The sequence below is a fragment of the Sardina pilchardus genome, chromosome 13, assembly GCF_963854185.1.
Source record: "Sardina pilchardus chromosome 13, fSarPil1.1, whole genome shotgun sequence".
Taxonomy (NCBI): Eukaryota; Metazoa; Chordata; class Actinopteri; order Clupeiformes; family Clupeidae; genus Sardina; species Sardina pilchardus.
Window position 1 is genome coordinate 29,564,836 of NC_085006.1, and position 17,500 is coordinate 29,582,335.

Below are 17,500 nucleotides of genomic sequence, written 5' to 3' on the forward strand. Positions count from 1 at the left end.
GAGAGAGAGAGAGAGAGAGAGCAGAGGATTCCGGAAATATCTGTGTGTACGAGAGCTGCATGTGGATGCTGAGCCTAATGCAGTGGGACACATTAGCAGTGCCCTGAGTCTGAGAGTAGATCTGCTGTGTGTGTGTGTGTGTGTGTGTGTGTGAGAGAGGAGCTGAGTCAGAGAGTAGATCTACTGTGTGTGTGTGTGTGTGTGTGTGTGTGTGTGTGTGTGTGAGGAGCTGAGTCAGAGTAGATCTGCTGTGTGTGAGAGTAGATCTGATTTGTGTGAGAGTAGATCTGGTGTGTGTGAGGAGCTGAGTCTGAGAGTAGATCTGCTGTGTGTGTGTGTGTGTGTGTGTGTGTGTGTGTGTGTGTGTGTGTGTGTGTGTGTGTGTGTGTGTGTGTGTGTGTGTGTGTGTGTGTGTGTGTGTGTGTGTGTGTGTGTGTGTGAGAGGAGCTGAGCCTGAGAGTAGATCTGCTGTGTGTGTGTGTGTGTGTGTTTGTGTGTGTGTGTGTGTGTGTGTGTGTGTGTGTGTGTGTGTGTGTGTGTGTGTGTGTGTGTGAGGAGCACATACTTAGCACATACAGTAGCATAGCATTTATAGGAAACTCATTCAGGCAAATTAGGCTAGAATGAATGAATGTGAACTGGAGAGGACTAACAGCGATTGCTAACTACTTTCAAACTGACCATTTACTGTAAGTGCGTCATGAGTAACTGCCCATGAGCTTAAAAATAACATATAATTATATGCACATACAATATTCAAAATTGTGATTTTTCTATGAAATTATTTGTAACCTTTCACAGAGAAAAAAATATGAAACCTCCCAGTGTGCTTCCTGATAGATTTATTCCAATCCACTTCAGCTCTAAAACGTCAACAACGTAATTTGACTTGACAATTCTGACATTTCCACTGGCTGATTATAAGTGTGAAGTGTGTGTGTAAGCAAGGGGGCAGGCTTCGCTAAGTGTGACATGCCCAGCCCTTAATATGGCACACACACGCACATGCACATGCACATGCACACACACACACACACACACACACACACGTACATGTTTTTTTTTAATATCATAATGAAAAGAGAAGTCTTCACATTTTCAGAGGACCTCTATTATAACTGACGTCATACTGTACAAGCTATGTTTTGCGTCTTGTTTATGTATCACACTGAAGACAGCACCTTAGACAAGACCCTGTTCCATCTCTCTCCTCTGCCTCACCCAGGCATCCCCTGGTTCAACACCATCCCCTGGTTCAACACCATCCCCTGGTTCAACACCATCTCCTGGTTCAACACTATCCCCTGGTTCAACGCCCTCTCCTTGAATTCTTATCAGTAACTTCAGTAGCTATTAAATCACAATTGAGTAATACTCTCCTTCAAAGGTGATCTAAAGTGAATAGATAAAGTAATGAGTACCTAAGAACGAAAAAAAAAACCAGAGAGAACATGCAGAACATTGCATGGGTATAAACATCGGACAGCTTGAACAAAGGCTTCCCATTTTAAGAATGAGAGTCTCTGGCTACAGAATACTAAGCTTCCCTTAAAGACTAAAATTGGTATTTAAATTTCTCCAGTTGTCATCACTTTCCCCGAGACTCGTCTCTCTCTCTTCCCTCACTTCTCTGACCTGTGCCAGAGTAGAATAGAATAGAATATATACTTATTTGAACCCGTGAGGGAAATTTGTTTCTCTGCATTTAACCCAACTTAACCGAATTAGTGAACACACACAATACACACACAGTGAGGTGAATCACACACTAACCCAGAGCAGTGAGCTGCCTGCCCAACCAGCGGCACTGGGGGAGCAGTGAGGGGTTAGGTGCCTTGCTCAAGGGCACTTCAGCCGTGGTGGACTGGTCGGGAATCGAACCGGCAACCCTCCGGTCACAAGCCCCAAGCCCTAACCAGTTCACCACGGCTGCCCAGTGTGCCATACTTATTACCTAAGATTCTAGAACAGAGCTGATGAGAGGGGTGTATGTATCATCTCATCTACTGTAACTCTAGGGGAGATATCCCAAAATATTGGTGTGTCCCTTTAAACCTACAAGGGTTACTCCCTCACACACATCTTAACGTGACAGCCACTCAACTAGACCTACAGTACACACATTCACTACCAAGACAATCTTAAAGTGACAGTAACTCAAACTGTTAACCTCTTGTAACAGGGCAATCTTAGTTGGATTTACAGTAGTGGGAATGGAAGATGGCTGTGTGTCTTGTAACAGGGGCATCTTAGTGTTATCAGTGGGAATGGAAGATGGCTGTGTGTCTTGTAACAGGGGCATCTAAGTGCTATCAGTGGGAATGGAAGATGGCTGTGTGTCTTGTAACAAGGGCATCTTAGTGTTATAAGTGGGAATGGAAGATGGCTGTGTGTATCTGAAGCCTGTGTTGAGATATGCTGATTAGCGTGTAGCTCTCTGCCCCAGTCTGGTTAATGAGGATATTATGTTAATAGAGGGGTATACAGCATAATTATTGTAACCGACATCTGTGTGTTTAATAGTAATTAAAATGAACAAATAAGAAGTGTTGGAGCCAAACTCTCAGGGGCTGCTTTGATTTAGGCAGCTGAGCGGGCAACGAGTTCAGAAACTTCAGATGATTTGTAGATGATGTGAAAAAAAACAATGTGCCATTGTCTTCGCCCCTGACACTAAATTACAAAAATCAGACAGCAAAAAAAAAACTTTGTGAAGAAGGAGCTTTTGTGCCAGAGACCTCATTGTAAATCATCTGAAAAGGCTGAAGCTTAGATAACATCTTCCCTATTCAGCGTCTGAGTTTTCTAAGTAACGTTTTGGCCACACAAACATACACAAACTGGACTGCAACTCGTCCTAAATTATTAGCAATGTCAGTTTCTGCTCCCAGATGTCTTCTGACTGTGACTGGATGAAGTCCAATCTTAGTTTAGCTCGCCTCCCCAGGGCTTAGCACAGCACATGTGTACACATAGCATTAGCAGTAGCTTTGGGATCTTAGCCGCTGATTTCGGAGCCATCCCTATGTTCCCTGGGTCCTATGTTCCCCGGTTTTCCCCTAAAGGGTCCTATGTTCCCCAGTCGCAATAAATACCGGGGAACATAGGACCCTTTTTGGGAAAAGAAGGGAACATAAAACCCTTTTTAGAATAATCTAAAAAAGGGTCCTTTGCTCGGTCCCATACAAACTTCAAGTCCTACCAAGTGTTATTAATCTCAAACATTAAGATAAAAACAAATCTATATGGTAGTGATTTTAGTATGAATAGACCTATACCTGTAACAATATACAGTGTACCTAGCACTCTTTTTGATCATTTTGACTATATTTAAGAAGACTTTGACTTAGTTTAAGGAGTCAAGATGTTTTTTTTTTCTCAACACACTGACAGACAATCTTGCTTGCTTTTAGGACAACTTTGCTCAACCCACTGGGAGACAAATGAGCTTGTTTTCAGGATGTGACATCTAACTGTGCATTCAGACCAAGACCGTCAAAAACGTCAAAGTCGCTGGTGAAGCTCATAGCTCGATGCTCACCCAGTTCGGCACCGAAAGCGTCAAAGCCATGACGTGAAACATTCGAACAAACCACAAGCAGCAATCCTGTGAGTTTGACATTCTGATTAGTTGACGCCGAACCGTGTCATAGCTAATTACCATAAAGTTAACTGAGGCTCAACTTTTTTTTGACGCCCGTGAAGCTCATGAAGCCACGCTCACGCCCAGAACGCTTTTGACGACGGTAACGCCGACTCTCCATAAAAAAACGAATGATTTCCGGCGCTCTTGACGCTTTTGACGGTCTTGGTCTGAATGCACAGTTACAGTAAGAGGAAGCGATAGGTAAGTGTCTTTATACTGAAAACAATACCAACTAGATTTGTTTTATCTTGATGTAAGCTTAATAACACTAGGTTAGATGCTATTAGATATAATAGAGTAATAAAATAAAGCCCAATGGCACAGACAATGTCACAGCAATCCGTGGTACAGTAGGCTGAGCTCTAGCAGAGGGCATTGTGGGATGCGCATACCTCCAGCCGGTCTGTCCTCATCAGTTTCTGGGCGGCGGCGGCGGCGGCAGCAGCGGGCACGGGGACGTTGGGATTGCTGGTCACCAGGACGGGCGTGCTGGGCATGATCTCCGTGGGCATGAGGCCGGGCGACACGGGACCCAGGTACGGGTTGAACGCAGCAGCAGCCGCCGTGGCGTTGGTGGCCAGGCTAGGGCCCATCGAGAACATGGGCTGCCACCGCCAGAGAGAGAGAGGGAGGAAGAGGAGAGAGAGAGAGAGAGAGAGAGAGAGAGAGAGAGAGAGAGAGAGAGAGAGAGAGAGAGAGAGAGAGAGGAGGGCGAGAGAGAGAGAGAGAGGGGAAGAAAGAGAGAGAGAGGGAGGATGAGAGAGAGGGAGGGAGAGGAAGAAAGAGAGAGAGGGAGGGCGAGAAAGAGAGAGAGAGAGAGAAAATGACAAAAAGTACTTATTATATTAGACTGAAATAACAAAAAGACAGAATAAACTTCAGTGTGTTTTGGCCCTAAACAAAGAGGACATGTGCTTTCAGCACGCGAGAGATGGAGGCAGAAGAAAGAGAGAGAGAGAGAGAGAAAGAGAGAGAGAGAGAGAGAGAGAGAGAGAGAGAGAATTACAAAATTACAAAAATGACTTAGACTGAAACAACAAAAAGACAAAATAAACTTCAGTGTTTTTTGGCCCTAAACAAAGAGGACTCTACAGTCAATGATGCCAGACAGTGAAAAACCTTGACCAGGTACAGACTAAGCAACCACAGTCTGGCTATCGAGAAGGACAGACACAGGCAAACATGGCTGGCCAGAGAAGACAGGCTGTTGCAACAAAGGTGGCTTCACTGCTTGGCTGAATGCCGTCAATGGAAATAAATATGAGATCAATTATTTCCTAAATTCAGAGAAATGCATCTAGACCTTCAAAACTTTAAAGATCAAAGTCTGAGAATGTTATTAGGAGAGGAACAAAAGACTGCAAGAGTCGCAGCAAGATACATAGATGCTTGCCATAGAAAAAGGGAGTGATTTCATCAGTGAAGCACACACAAAAACACACACACATGCACACACACACACACACACACACACACACACACCCACACACACACACACACACACACACACAAACACTGATTTTGCAGCACTGTATGATACATGATGTTTTGCTGTCTTTCTTTTACATCCTACTCATAGCAAATGCTTTGCCAATAGAAATTGTATTTTTTGTCATGCCAATAAAGCTTAATTGATTGAATTGAATAGAGAGAGAGAGAGAGAGAGAGAGAGAGAGAGAGAGAGAGAGAGAGAGAGATACCGCACCATCCATACCACAAAGACAACCTCTCTGCCATACCACCAACAGAGAGGCCATCCGGTTCACCAACAACACCAACGGGATTGGGGCAACTCATCAATCAGATCAAGACCTCCTAAATATGACCATTCTGCAGCCAAACGCAAGCATCCAACATCCCAAAGATCAGCTCCTGTCCAAAACTATAACCTGCTACAGGATCATCAGAGTTTCACTCAGAACCAGAATCTGAGTTACGCTCAAGCGGTCAGCGGCGCTTCGGGCCCCCATCCTTCCATTCCTCCCCCCACTGCAGACCCATCCACATCTTTCCCATCACCACGCCCATCTACAGAACTGAAAGACATTCAACAAATGCTCAGCTGTTTATGCTATCATCTCATGGGTCACTAACGGTCAGTAACCAAGACAATTCAACCAAAAGGAGGAATACTATAGCTCTCAAAAAAAAAAAAAAAATGTAGATCTACTAAATGTGTTTAAATGTGTGTGTGTGTGTGTGTGTGTGTGTGTGTGTGTGTGTGTGTGTGTGTGTGTGTGAGTGAGAAGGAGAGAGAGAGAATGTGTGTGAGTGCACAATATGTGTGTTGTGTGTGTACATCTGTCATGAGTGCATGTGTGTGGTTGTGAATGTTGTGCATGTGTTTGGTTGTATATTAATGTATGGAAAATATATGTTTATGCTTATGTAAATGTCTATATATGTGTGAATGTGTGTGTGTGTGTGTGTGTGTGTGTGTGTGTACCAAAAATATATGTAAGTCTGTGTTTGTTTGTATGTATTGTGTGTCTGTGTGTTTGCAAACCACTTCTGTTGTATGAACGTATGTGTGTGTGTGTGTGTGTGTGTGTGTGTGTGTGTGTGTGTATAATATAAATCTGTGTTTGTATGTGTTATATGTTAGCGTGTCCGTCAACTACATAACAAAAAAAAAAAAAAGTATATACAGTGTCTATCTGTTTGTTTGTCTTATGTGTTGCCGTATCTATGTGTATGTGTATGCGTACTGTTTGTGTATGTGTGTGTGTGTACTGTATATGTATACTGTATGTGTACGTGTATGTCTACTATTTTTTTTTTTTTTTTATGTATAATATGTATGAGAATGTTATAGATATTTAGATAGATAGATCTTCTATGTTCACCAACGTTTTTAAGTTTATCTCAAATCTACAAAAACAGCTTAAGCATTATTCCTAATGAGTTCTTTAAAAATTGCATGCTGGAATATTCAGGGCCTTAGGTCATCTATTTTTGGCATGAAGAGCAGGAATTCAGAGTTTCTGAAAGAGATCAATAACTCTGATATCTTAATTTTACAAGAGACATGGAGTAGAGGAGACTTGTCCAGTGGCTGTCCAATAGGCTTTAGAGAAATAGCTTTACCATCGACAAAAAATAAAGGAGTAACGCAAGGCAGAGACTCGGGAGGAATGCTTGTTCGGTACAAAACGGAATTGAATCACATTATAGAAACCATTAGAATAGGCAAATTTAATTTATGGCTAAAAATCAAAAAAGAGATTGTTTCTTCAACCAAAGACATTTTCTTGTGTGCAGCATACATACCTCCCTCTGAATCCCCCTACTACAGTGAGGAATATTTTCCTACATTAATGGAGGAAATCAATCTATTTCAAAGTAAAGGTAATGTCATAGTTTGTGGTGATCTAAATGCAAGAACAGGAATTGATCCGGACTTAATCAGCATTCAAGGAAATAAATACATCAATAACATTAACAACCATACACCAACAAATAAAAACAGAAACAATTATGACACAGCCAGTAACAAAAGTGGAAAAAGCCTACTACATATGTGTCGGTCACTGGGTCTGTACATAGTCAATGGCCGGATCTGGGGAGATTCATTTGGACAATATACTTACAATTCTCCTTTGGGCTGTAGTACAGTTGACTACATTATAACAGACATCGAAGAAAATAACATAAGAGCATTCACAGTCAGCCCCCTTACACCACTTTCAGATCATAGTAAAATAACAATCTACTTAAAACAGAGAGAACCAAATCAAATAATTAATGAACCTTGTGAAATGATAAAACTAAAATATATCTTTAAATGGATAAAGGACACCAAAGACAATTATCTAAAGGCTATCAGCAATCAACATACTCAAATGTTACTCGATGTGGCTCTAAACAAAATCTACCCCCAGAATCATGACGGTACTAATACAATGGTAAATGATATTACAAAAATATTCCATCAAACAGCAATAATGAGCAATATGAAAAAACAACAATCTCCAAACATTAAAACACAATACAATAAGGAAAAATGGTTTGACCAAGATTGTAGGAATTCACGTAAAAATCTAAGAACTATTTCTAATCAAAAACACAGAGACCCTAACAATCAAGAAATACGACTTAAATATAATGAAATCCTCAAACAATACAAACAAACCCTGAAAATTAAGAAAGATCAACACACAAATAACATTCTCAAAAATATGGAAGAATCAATAAACACTAACAACTTCTGGCAAAATTGGAATACCCTTTATAAAACAAAAGACAATTTGGCTCTACAGGATGGAAACGTCTGGAAAACTCACTTTGAGAACCTATATAAAAATGTAAATGTAACCCCAACTAGATTAGAAATAGTTAAGAAACTGGAAATATTTGAAGAAAAAATCAAAGATTATCAAAACCCCCTTGATTTCCATATAACTGAACAAGAACTAATAGAAAAAATACAAAAACTCAATCTAAACAAATCGTGTGGTATCGATGGAATTTCAAATGAAATGATTAGATATACTGATACAAAATTTAGAATGGTTCTACTCAAATTATTTAACCTAATTCTTTTTACAGGTAACTTCCCTGAAACCTGGAATCAAGGCCTAATTACCCCAATATATAAAAATGGAAATAAATTTGATCCCAACAATTATAGAGGCATATGTGTTAATAGTAATCTTGGAAAATTATTTTGCTCAATCATAAACAAAAGAATTCAAAACTTTATAAAAGAACATAACATCTTAGACAACAGCCAAATTGGATTTCTACCAAAACAAAGAACATCAGATCATTTATTTACCCTGCAAACAATTATCCAGAAATACACACATCAAAACAAATCAAAAATTTACTCATGCTTTATAGATTTTGAAAAGGCATTTGATTCAGTTTGGCATGAAGGCCTATTCTTACAACTATTAAATAATGGAATCGGAGGAAAAACATTTGAAACTATAAAATCCATGTATAAAAACAACAATTGTGCAATAAAAATGGGTAACTCCAGAACAGACTTCTTCCACCAACAAAGAGGTGTTAGACAGGGATGCCCATTAAGTCCCACACTCTTCAATATGTATATAAATGAATTGGCAAAACAACTAAATGACTCATCCGCTCCAGGGTTCAAATTAAAAGAATCAGAGATTAAATGTTTATTATTTGCAGATGATCTGGTAATTATGTCAAAAACTGAAGAGGGGTTACAACAATTAATAAACATATTAAATGCATTCTGTCAAACATGGGCATTAAAAATTAATATTGCAAAAACAAAAATCATGACATTCCAAAACAGATCAAGGGGCCAGGGAACAAAATCAATATTTAAACTTAACGATACCATAATTCAACACACAAATTCATACAATTATTTAGGTCTAATAATCACGTCAACTGGAAATTTAAATCTAGCTATAAAAGAATTAAAAGATAAAGCAATGAAAGTTTTTTACACAATCAAACGAACAATAAAACATGAAATACCAATTCCAATCTGGCTAAAAATTGTAAATAATATAATTGAACCAATTGCGCTGTATGGGAGTGAGATATGGGGACCATTAAGAAATCAAGACTTTCATAACTGGGAAAAAGAAATCATAGAATCACTTCATACTCAAATTTGTAAAGGCATACTAAAAGTACATAGATCAACACCAAATAATGGAGCTAGAGCTGAATTAGGTCAATTTCCATTAATAATAAAAATCCAAAAAAGAGCAATTAAATTTTACAATCACCTCAAGTCCAGTGACCCACATTCTTACAAATATCAAGCCCTATGGTGTCAAGAACAAAATATTACAAAGAGTGCCCTCAGCCAATTAATAATAAATTTAAATTCTAACACCAATTCAAATATCAACACAATAAACCACAAGAAAATCATGACACAACAAAAAGAAAAGTACATACAGCATTGGAAAAACACAATTAAAACTCAAAGTAAAATGGAAATATACCAATCATTAGAAAGAGATTATGAAATAGCTGAATATTTATACATTGTAAAAGACCCCCAGATCCGAAAACCAGTCACTAGGTACAGACTCAGTGACCACACACTAGCCATAGAAAGAGGTCGCCACAAACAGACATGGCAACCAAAAGAGGAGAGGATATGCACATGCTGCACGCAAGAAATTGAAAATGAAAAACATTTTCTTTTATATTGTAAACATTTAGAAAACATTAGATTAATATATTTCCCAAAATTTGAAAAACTAATCCCACATTTCAGAAATTTAAATAACGACATCAAAATTAAATACATATTAGGAGAATACACAACATTACTACCACTAGCGGCACGATATGTGACAGAATGCCATAAAGCAAGAGACAGCCACTGGGCAAGCCACTAAGTTTTTTTTTATTTTTTTTTTTATGTTTTTATTTTATTTTTATTATTATTATTATTATTATTATTATCATTACTATTATTATCATTATGTGTGTGCTTGTGCGTGTGTGTGTGTGTGCGTGTGTGTGTGTATGAGTGAGGATGTCCTAATGTTCTTTTATAATTATTATTATTATTATCATTTTTTTTAAATTTATTTTATTATTAGTATTCTCCATAGTCCATGTCAATTGTTGCTATAATTAATTGTTGTTATAATTAATGTCTAATTATTTGATGCAATTACTGCTTTGGCAACATTGTAAAATTTTACATTCATGCCAATAAAGCTATTTGAATTTGAATTTGAATTTGAATTTGATAGAGAGAGAGAGAGAGAGAGAGAGAGAGAGGGGGGGGGGGGGGGGGGGGGGTTGGCAGTGCCAGAGACTATCCTGGGTTGCAGACGGAATGACTGTGAAATCTCATTACTGATGATCAGAAAACACAGTGTTTGTGTTATTCCAGTGCTTTAATCTCGTAACAATGAGTGTACTTCAATTCCCAGCGTGGTCATTAAATATAAAGATAAAAAAGCAGACAGAGGGAGGGGGTGGGAGGGAGCAGTTTAGTAATCCGTTTCCTCTGAAGAATGCGTGGGCATTTCCATCAGTTCAGCCAGGGCACCTCATCACCCCACACACACACACACACACACACACACACACACGTACGTCAAGACTGTTGGTTTGGAGTTTGGAGAGTTTTAAATCTCTTCTCCTTCACTCGCTTGTGCTGGCCTGATGCCAAAGTGCAGTGGCCTTTTAAACAGTAAGTACCATACACACACGTCTCTGCCACATGAGTGGGAGAACACAGAGAAATGGCATTTACAGTTTTTTTCAATCGCTAACAAGTGTTTGTCCATTCAGTTGACACATTTTCAAAACTCTAAACACAGTTAGCACAGCATCGGTCTTTCGTGGCCATACCATTCACACATTTCATGTTGTTTTCACACAGTATGCAGTCAGCGAATATATTTTCACAATGCTTACATTTTCTTAACAGACAAACTATACCTCCCAACAAAACAATGGATTGTTTTTGTATTATTTTCTAATGTTAACACACAACATCCCACAATAGTTAAAACAATATTCCAAACCTTAGATACAGTATAAAAACCTCTGCTTCTGCAATGTTATCAATTCAAAAGCAATATATCTCAGCTGATAACAAACAAACAATCAAATAATTGACACACAGATGATTTATGTTGGGTAAATTGGGCCAACCACAGCTGATTTCAGTCTGTCTTAGACTCAGTGCAGGGGTCTCTATTACATTGACACTTACACAGTAAAAAGAGGAGGTGATGTTTTTGGAAGCAGAAACAGAAAAAGACAAATACTGTAATGTCTGGACAAGGAAGAGTAAGAGTAAGGGGCCCAGGGAGAAGAGCAGGCCCAGTGAGAGATGCAGTGAGAGGTGCAGGAGCACTGAGAGGAGCAGGTGCAGAGATTAGACACAGTAATATTGTGCTTTTTTTTGTTCACCCCCTTTTTATCTGGGCTTTTTGCTGTTGTTTTTTGTTCAGAATGCTCTCGTGTATCATGGATATTTTGTTCACTGCAATCTGTAAAACTTTTTCTGTTCTATCATAGTCTACTGTAAACAGTATTTATACTGCACCTCCTGTAGGCCTAGAGAACAGTAAAAAAAAAAAAAAGATGAGCTTTTTACTGGAATGCATTTGAATGTGAACATTACATCTGGACATATAGTTCCCAACCAAGAAATATAGTGTAAACATGCTGGATTGCATGTTTTGCATGCAAATACCTGTAAAACTGAAAGATAAAAGTCTATTCAGTTTTTGTAATGTCAACAGTAGCCAGTATTTTGAAACCTAGTGTACTCTGATTGACTGCATGTATCTTGTGAAGTGAAAACAAGTTTCATTCTTTGACAAAATAACTTAAATTTGAGTCAGGTTTCCAGTGTTTTGGTAAAGTTAGTGTGTGCAGAGAAATGACAAGCTAGTGTATATGTAACAAAATGTGGTGTAAGAACATGGGATGTGCTTTTGAGAGGAAAATTATCCATTTGGCCAATTGTGTTTTGTAGGTGAGAGTCTGTGTTTAGAGTTTTGAAAATGTGTCAAATGAATGGACAAACGCTTGTAAGCGATTGAAAAAAACTGTAAATGGACTCTGTGTTTCCCTCCCTGAGCAGCCAGGGGAGCTACTGTACACCAGACGCGTAACTGAAGTGTTCCGTTCGCCACGCGTAAAATAAATTTTAGAGGACTGGTCTATTTTTTTTTTTTAATGTACGCACCACTGTCGCGTCTAGTGTACCTACTTCCATTGATTATCGTGATTACTAACAGCTGCAGCATACATTACGCGTCGCTAATGTAACGCTTCAGTTATGTGCTTGGTGTAGCTCCCCCGTGATTGTGCTGTAGTCCAGGACCCTGTCCACTACACACGAGTAGCCTCTGTGGAGATGGACTATAATCAGGACCCTGTCCACTACACACACACACACCACACACTACACACGAGTAGCCTCTGTGGAGATGGACTATAATCAGGACCCTGTCCACTACACACACACACACACACACACACACACGAGTAGCCTCTGTGGAGATGGACTATAATCAGGACCCTGTCCACTACACACACACACACACACACAACTACACACGGAGTAGCCTCTGTGGAGATGGGACTATAATCAGGACCCCTGTCCACTACACACACACACACACACACACACACACGAGTAGCCTCTGTGGAGATGGACTATCCCTGTTTTACAGCCTATTGCTAGAGAGCCGCGCATGTTCCCACAGAAGGGATCCTGTTCCGACGCCAGACCCAGCGTTGGATCTCCCAGGTGGAGCCGTGTGTGTGTGTGTGTGTGTCCCCTCTCCGCTCTCTCTCTCTCTCTCTTCGTCTCTCTCTCTCTCTCTCTCTCTCTCTCTCTTTCCTCTATCTCTCTCTCTCTCTTTCATATATCCACTCAACTGCTGGGTCATGGCCATGGAGGATGATACTGCCTTCATGACCTCTAATCCCTCTCAGTGACAGGACATGCCTTGGCCCTACTCACCTCTCCTGTACAGCTCTTGTGTGTGTGTGTGTGTGTGTGTGTGTTATTGTGGTGTTGGTGTGTGTGTGTGTGTGTGTGTGTGTGTGTGTGTGTGTGTGTATGTGACAGGACATGCTTTGGCCCTACTCTCTTCTCCTGTACAGCTCCCTGTGTGTGTGTGTGTGTGTGTGTGTGTGTGTGTGAGTGTGTGTTTGTGTGTGTGTGTGTGTGTGTGTGTGTGTGTGTGAGTGTGTTTTGTGTGTGTGTAAGGACATGCCTTGGCCCTCTTCTCCTCTGCTGAACTGGCTCTCCTGCTCTGTCTGTGTTTTCCCCTAGTTAAATCACTATCACTTATGGAGTAATCCAGGGTGTGTGTGTATGCTGTGTGTGTGTGTGTGTGTGTGTGTGTGTGTGTTGGGTTCCATTTGGCGGTGTGGATGACTATTGATGGGCTTGTGTGAGAGGGAGATGATGATTTGTGTGTGTGCTTGTGTGTGCACCTGCGCGTGTGTGCATGCATGTGTGTGTGTGTGTGTGCGTTGTGTGTGCGTGTGTGTACATGTGTGTACGTGTGTGTGTGCGTCGTGCGTGTGTGTGTGTGTGTGTGTGTAGTGTGTGTGTGTGTAGTGTGTGTGTGTGTGTGTGTAGTGCGCGTGTGTGCGTGCGTGTGCATGTGTATGTATGGTGTGTGTGTGTGTGTGTGTGTATGTATGTGTGTGTGTGTGTGCGCGTGCACACGCGTGCGTGTGTGTGTGTGTTCAAAGGTGCAGCAGCAGCAGCAGCCGTGGCCCGAGGCGTCCTCCCTGAGCTGCGTCCAGGCCTGGCACCTGGGATCACAGCGGACTTCACAGCTCACGGAAACTTCTAGAAAGTTCCACGAGTTTTAACAAGAGGAAAGAGGATTGGGTGGACACGGACACGGAGTCCTGTGAAAACTCCTCAGTTCAGCAGAGGAGAGTAGGGCCAAAGCATGTCCTTACACACACACACACACACACACACACACACACACACACACAGAGGCAGCAGGGCCCCACAGCGCTCTAACAGGAGAAAAGCTCTCCTGAACACCTCTACTCCTCCTCTAGGCTACCCCCCCCCTCTCTCTCTCTCTCTACCCTCCCTCCCCTCCCTCCCTCCTCTCTCTCTCTCATTCTCTCTCTCTCTCTCTTTCTTCTCTCTCTCTCTCTCTCTCTCTCTCTCTCCCTCCCTCCCTCCCTCTCTCTCTCTCTCTCTGGGTCATGGCCATGGAGGATGATACTGCCTTCATGATGCTCGTAAACTCGGAGGACCCGCCTTTAAAAAGTCCCGACCTCTGAAAAAAGTGTGTTCATGAGATCAGTTCGGAAAATAAATACAGGAAACGCATAAGTACGTTATTAGAACTGCTTACTATGGTTGAGCAAGAAGGAGAATGTCTCGGGCGAGTGTTTCAATCTGAGGGGCGCCAGATATGCCCAAGCGCCATCAGGACAGGGCAGTCTGGACATGGGTGCCAGATATGCCCAAACACCATCAGGACAGGGCCGCCTGGACATGGGCGCCAGATATGCCCAAACGCCATCAGGACAGGGCAGTCTGGACATGGGTGCCAGATATGCCCAAACGCCATCAGGACAGGGCCGCCTGGACATGGGCGCCAGATATGCCCAAACGCCATCAGGACAGGGCAGTCTGGACATGGGTGCCAGATATGCCCAAACGCCATCAAGACAGGGCCGTCTGGATATAGGCTAGAAAAACACCCATGAGAGTGCAGTGAAAGCACATCCTTGATTTAAAACTGGGAGCACGACTAAAGGACCACAAGTAACAAGCTAAAGAAAAGTCCGCTACAGCCAGCCTTTTGCTCCCAATACTTTTTTTTTTTTTTTTTGGGCTTTTGTGCCTTTAATTTTGACAGGACAGTAGAGAGAGACAGGAAGCGAATGGGTGAGAGATTCGGGGTGGGATCCGGAAAGGACCACGGGGCGGGAATCGAACCCGGGTCGCCGGCGTGCGCTGCAGGTGCCCCAGCCAGTTGCGCCACGGCTGGGGCCCCCAATACTTTAATATACTGTAGGTCTGTGACGTTTCGGGCCTGTCAACCCTTCCTTAGACTGGGGAACAGCCAAACGTTTCTGCCCTAGTTGTTGCTACTGATGTTGTAAGCTCAATCAGACGTCATGGTCAGACTCAGTCTGGCTGTGTAGTGAGGATTCGGGCGGTCAGGTGGCTCAGATGGTATGAGCCCACGGTGACGGTGGTCTGTCTGTCCCTTCATTAAGACGGGGTCAAGAGCTGCCAGCACATCACACCTGTGCAGGAGCCCTAATGCAGGCTTCCTCCTACTGGCCCACAAAAGGCTCTACTTAGTTTACAAGCGCTTTTACACACCTCTTTTGTGGGAACAGGTGCGTTGGAATAGGTTAACCAGTTATACTTAAAGGTCCCAGAGAATGGATGAATTGAGTATTGCACTGTGTTCTCTGATGTTAAAATAGTATATATTCAACTTTGATTTAAAAAAATAAACTCAATTGCAATTTTACAAGACTAATTAAAACCATATAGTTAGGCTGGGTATTGAAATGGTCTGTTTGACTAAATGGCGCCCTCTTTGGCAACCCCAATTGAACTTCAATGGCTTTGCGAGGTCTGACATCACAAGCAAGCAGTTTTGCTGAATCGCCCGTTTTTTAGTGTCTATTTCTAAGTTCAAGATTTCCATATGAAGGAGGGCACAACCATGCCTCATGTTCATGATAGCTCTTTGTTTATGCACAACCTCTCATAATTCATGAAAACCAAGAAAAAAAATATTTCCATTCTCTGGGACCTTTAAAAGAGAGAATCCCGCACACTGTCCTGAGGAATTCACCTGAGGAAGGTCTATGACCGAAACGTTGTGAATATTAATGTTTGCATGCTTAATGAACAGTGTGCAGGATTCTCTCTTTTAAGTCCTACTGGCCCACAAACAGAGATCTGATCTGCAGATCTTCACCACCCTGATATATTCACCTCCCTGATCTGCAGTCAAGAGCGGTTTCAGGAGCCCTAATGGAGGCTTCCTCCTACTGGCCCACAAACAGAGATCTGACCTACAGATCTTCACCTCCTTGTTCTCTTATGAAGTTGCCCGCCTCAACTGTTACAGCGGCCCCTCTCACAGACCGCCTCGTCAAGCCCCACACCCCCCGCTCCACCTCACAGATACTCCACTCCCCACCCCTCTCTCTCCTGATCACAGACGATAAGGCCACAGACCCCTGTTCTCCTGATCACAGACAATAAGGCCACAGACCTCCACACTCCCCAACCCTCGCTCTCCTGATCACAGACAATAAGGCCACAGACCTCCACACTCCCCAACCCTCACTCTCCTGATCACAGATGATGAGGCCAAAACAGACCTCCCCAGTGCCGCAGCAGTCTGTCTCTGTCAGAGGAACCCGACACCAGAGGGCAAGGACGTAGGGGGGGCCCTGAGTCACGGTGCTGCAGCTGGGCTCAGGGACACAACCCAACCCATGTACCAGAGTCTGTTGGGCTCGGGGACACAACACAACCCATGTACCAGAGTCTGTTGGGCTCGGGGACACAACACAACCCATGTACCAGAGTCTGCTGGGCTAGGGGACACAACACAACCCAACCCATGTACCAGAGTCAGCTGGGCTCGGGGACACAACCCAACCCATGTACCAGAGTCAGCTGGGCTCGGGGACACAACACAACCCAACCCATGCACCAGAGTCTGTTGGGCTCGGGGACACAACACAACCCATGTACCAGAGTCTGCTGGGCTTGGGGACACAACACAACCCAACCCATGCACCAGAGTCTGCTGGGCTCAGGGACACAACACAACCCAACCCATGCACCAGAGTCTGCTGGGCTCAGGGACACAACACAACCCAACCCATGTACCAGAGTCTGTTGGGCTTGGGGACACAACACAACCCAACCCATGCACCAGAGTCTGCTGGGCTCAGGGACACAACACAACCCAACCCATGTACCAGAGTCTGCTGGGCTCGGGGACACAACACAACCCACGTACCAGAGTCTGCTGGGCTCGGGGACACAACACAACCCAACCCATGCACCAGAGTCTGCTGGGCTCAGGGACACAACACAACCCAACCCATGTACCAGAGTCTGCTGGGCTCGGGGACACAACACAACCCACGTACCAGAGTCTGCTGGGCTCGGGGACACAACACAACCCAACCCATGCACCAGAGTCTGCTGGGCTCAGGGACACAACACAACCCAACCCATGTACCAGAGTCTGCTGGGCTCGGGGACACAACACAACCCACGTACCAGAGTCTGCTGGGCTCGGGGACACAACACAACCCAACCCATGTACCAGAGTCAGCTGGGCTTGGGGACACAACCCAACCCATGTACCAGAGTCAGCTGGGCTCGGGGACACAACC

General features: G+C 42.9%; 1 protein-coding gene across 6 annotated transcripts in view; it reads right to left on the reverse strand.

The window, feature by feature from the left end:
* LOC134099103 (muscleblind-like protein 1) overlaps positions 1 to 17,500 on the reverse strand; it is a 122,611-nt gene that overhangs the window by 24,973 nt on the left and 80,138 nt on the right. For all 6 annotated transcript variants that reach the window (XM_062551843.1, XM_062551840.1, XM_062551844.1 and 3 more), the window contains exon 3: positions 4,039 to 4,251. In XM_062551843.1, coding sequence (XP_062407827.1) covers positions 4,039 to 4,251 — 213 coding nt within the window. The remainder of the gene's footprint in view (positions 1 to 4,038; positions 4,252 to 17,500) is intronic.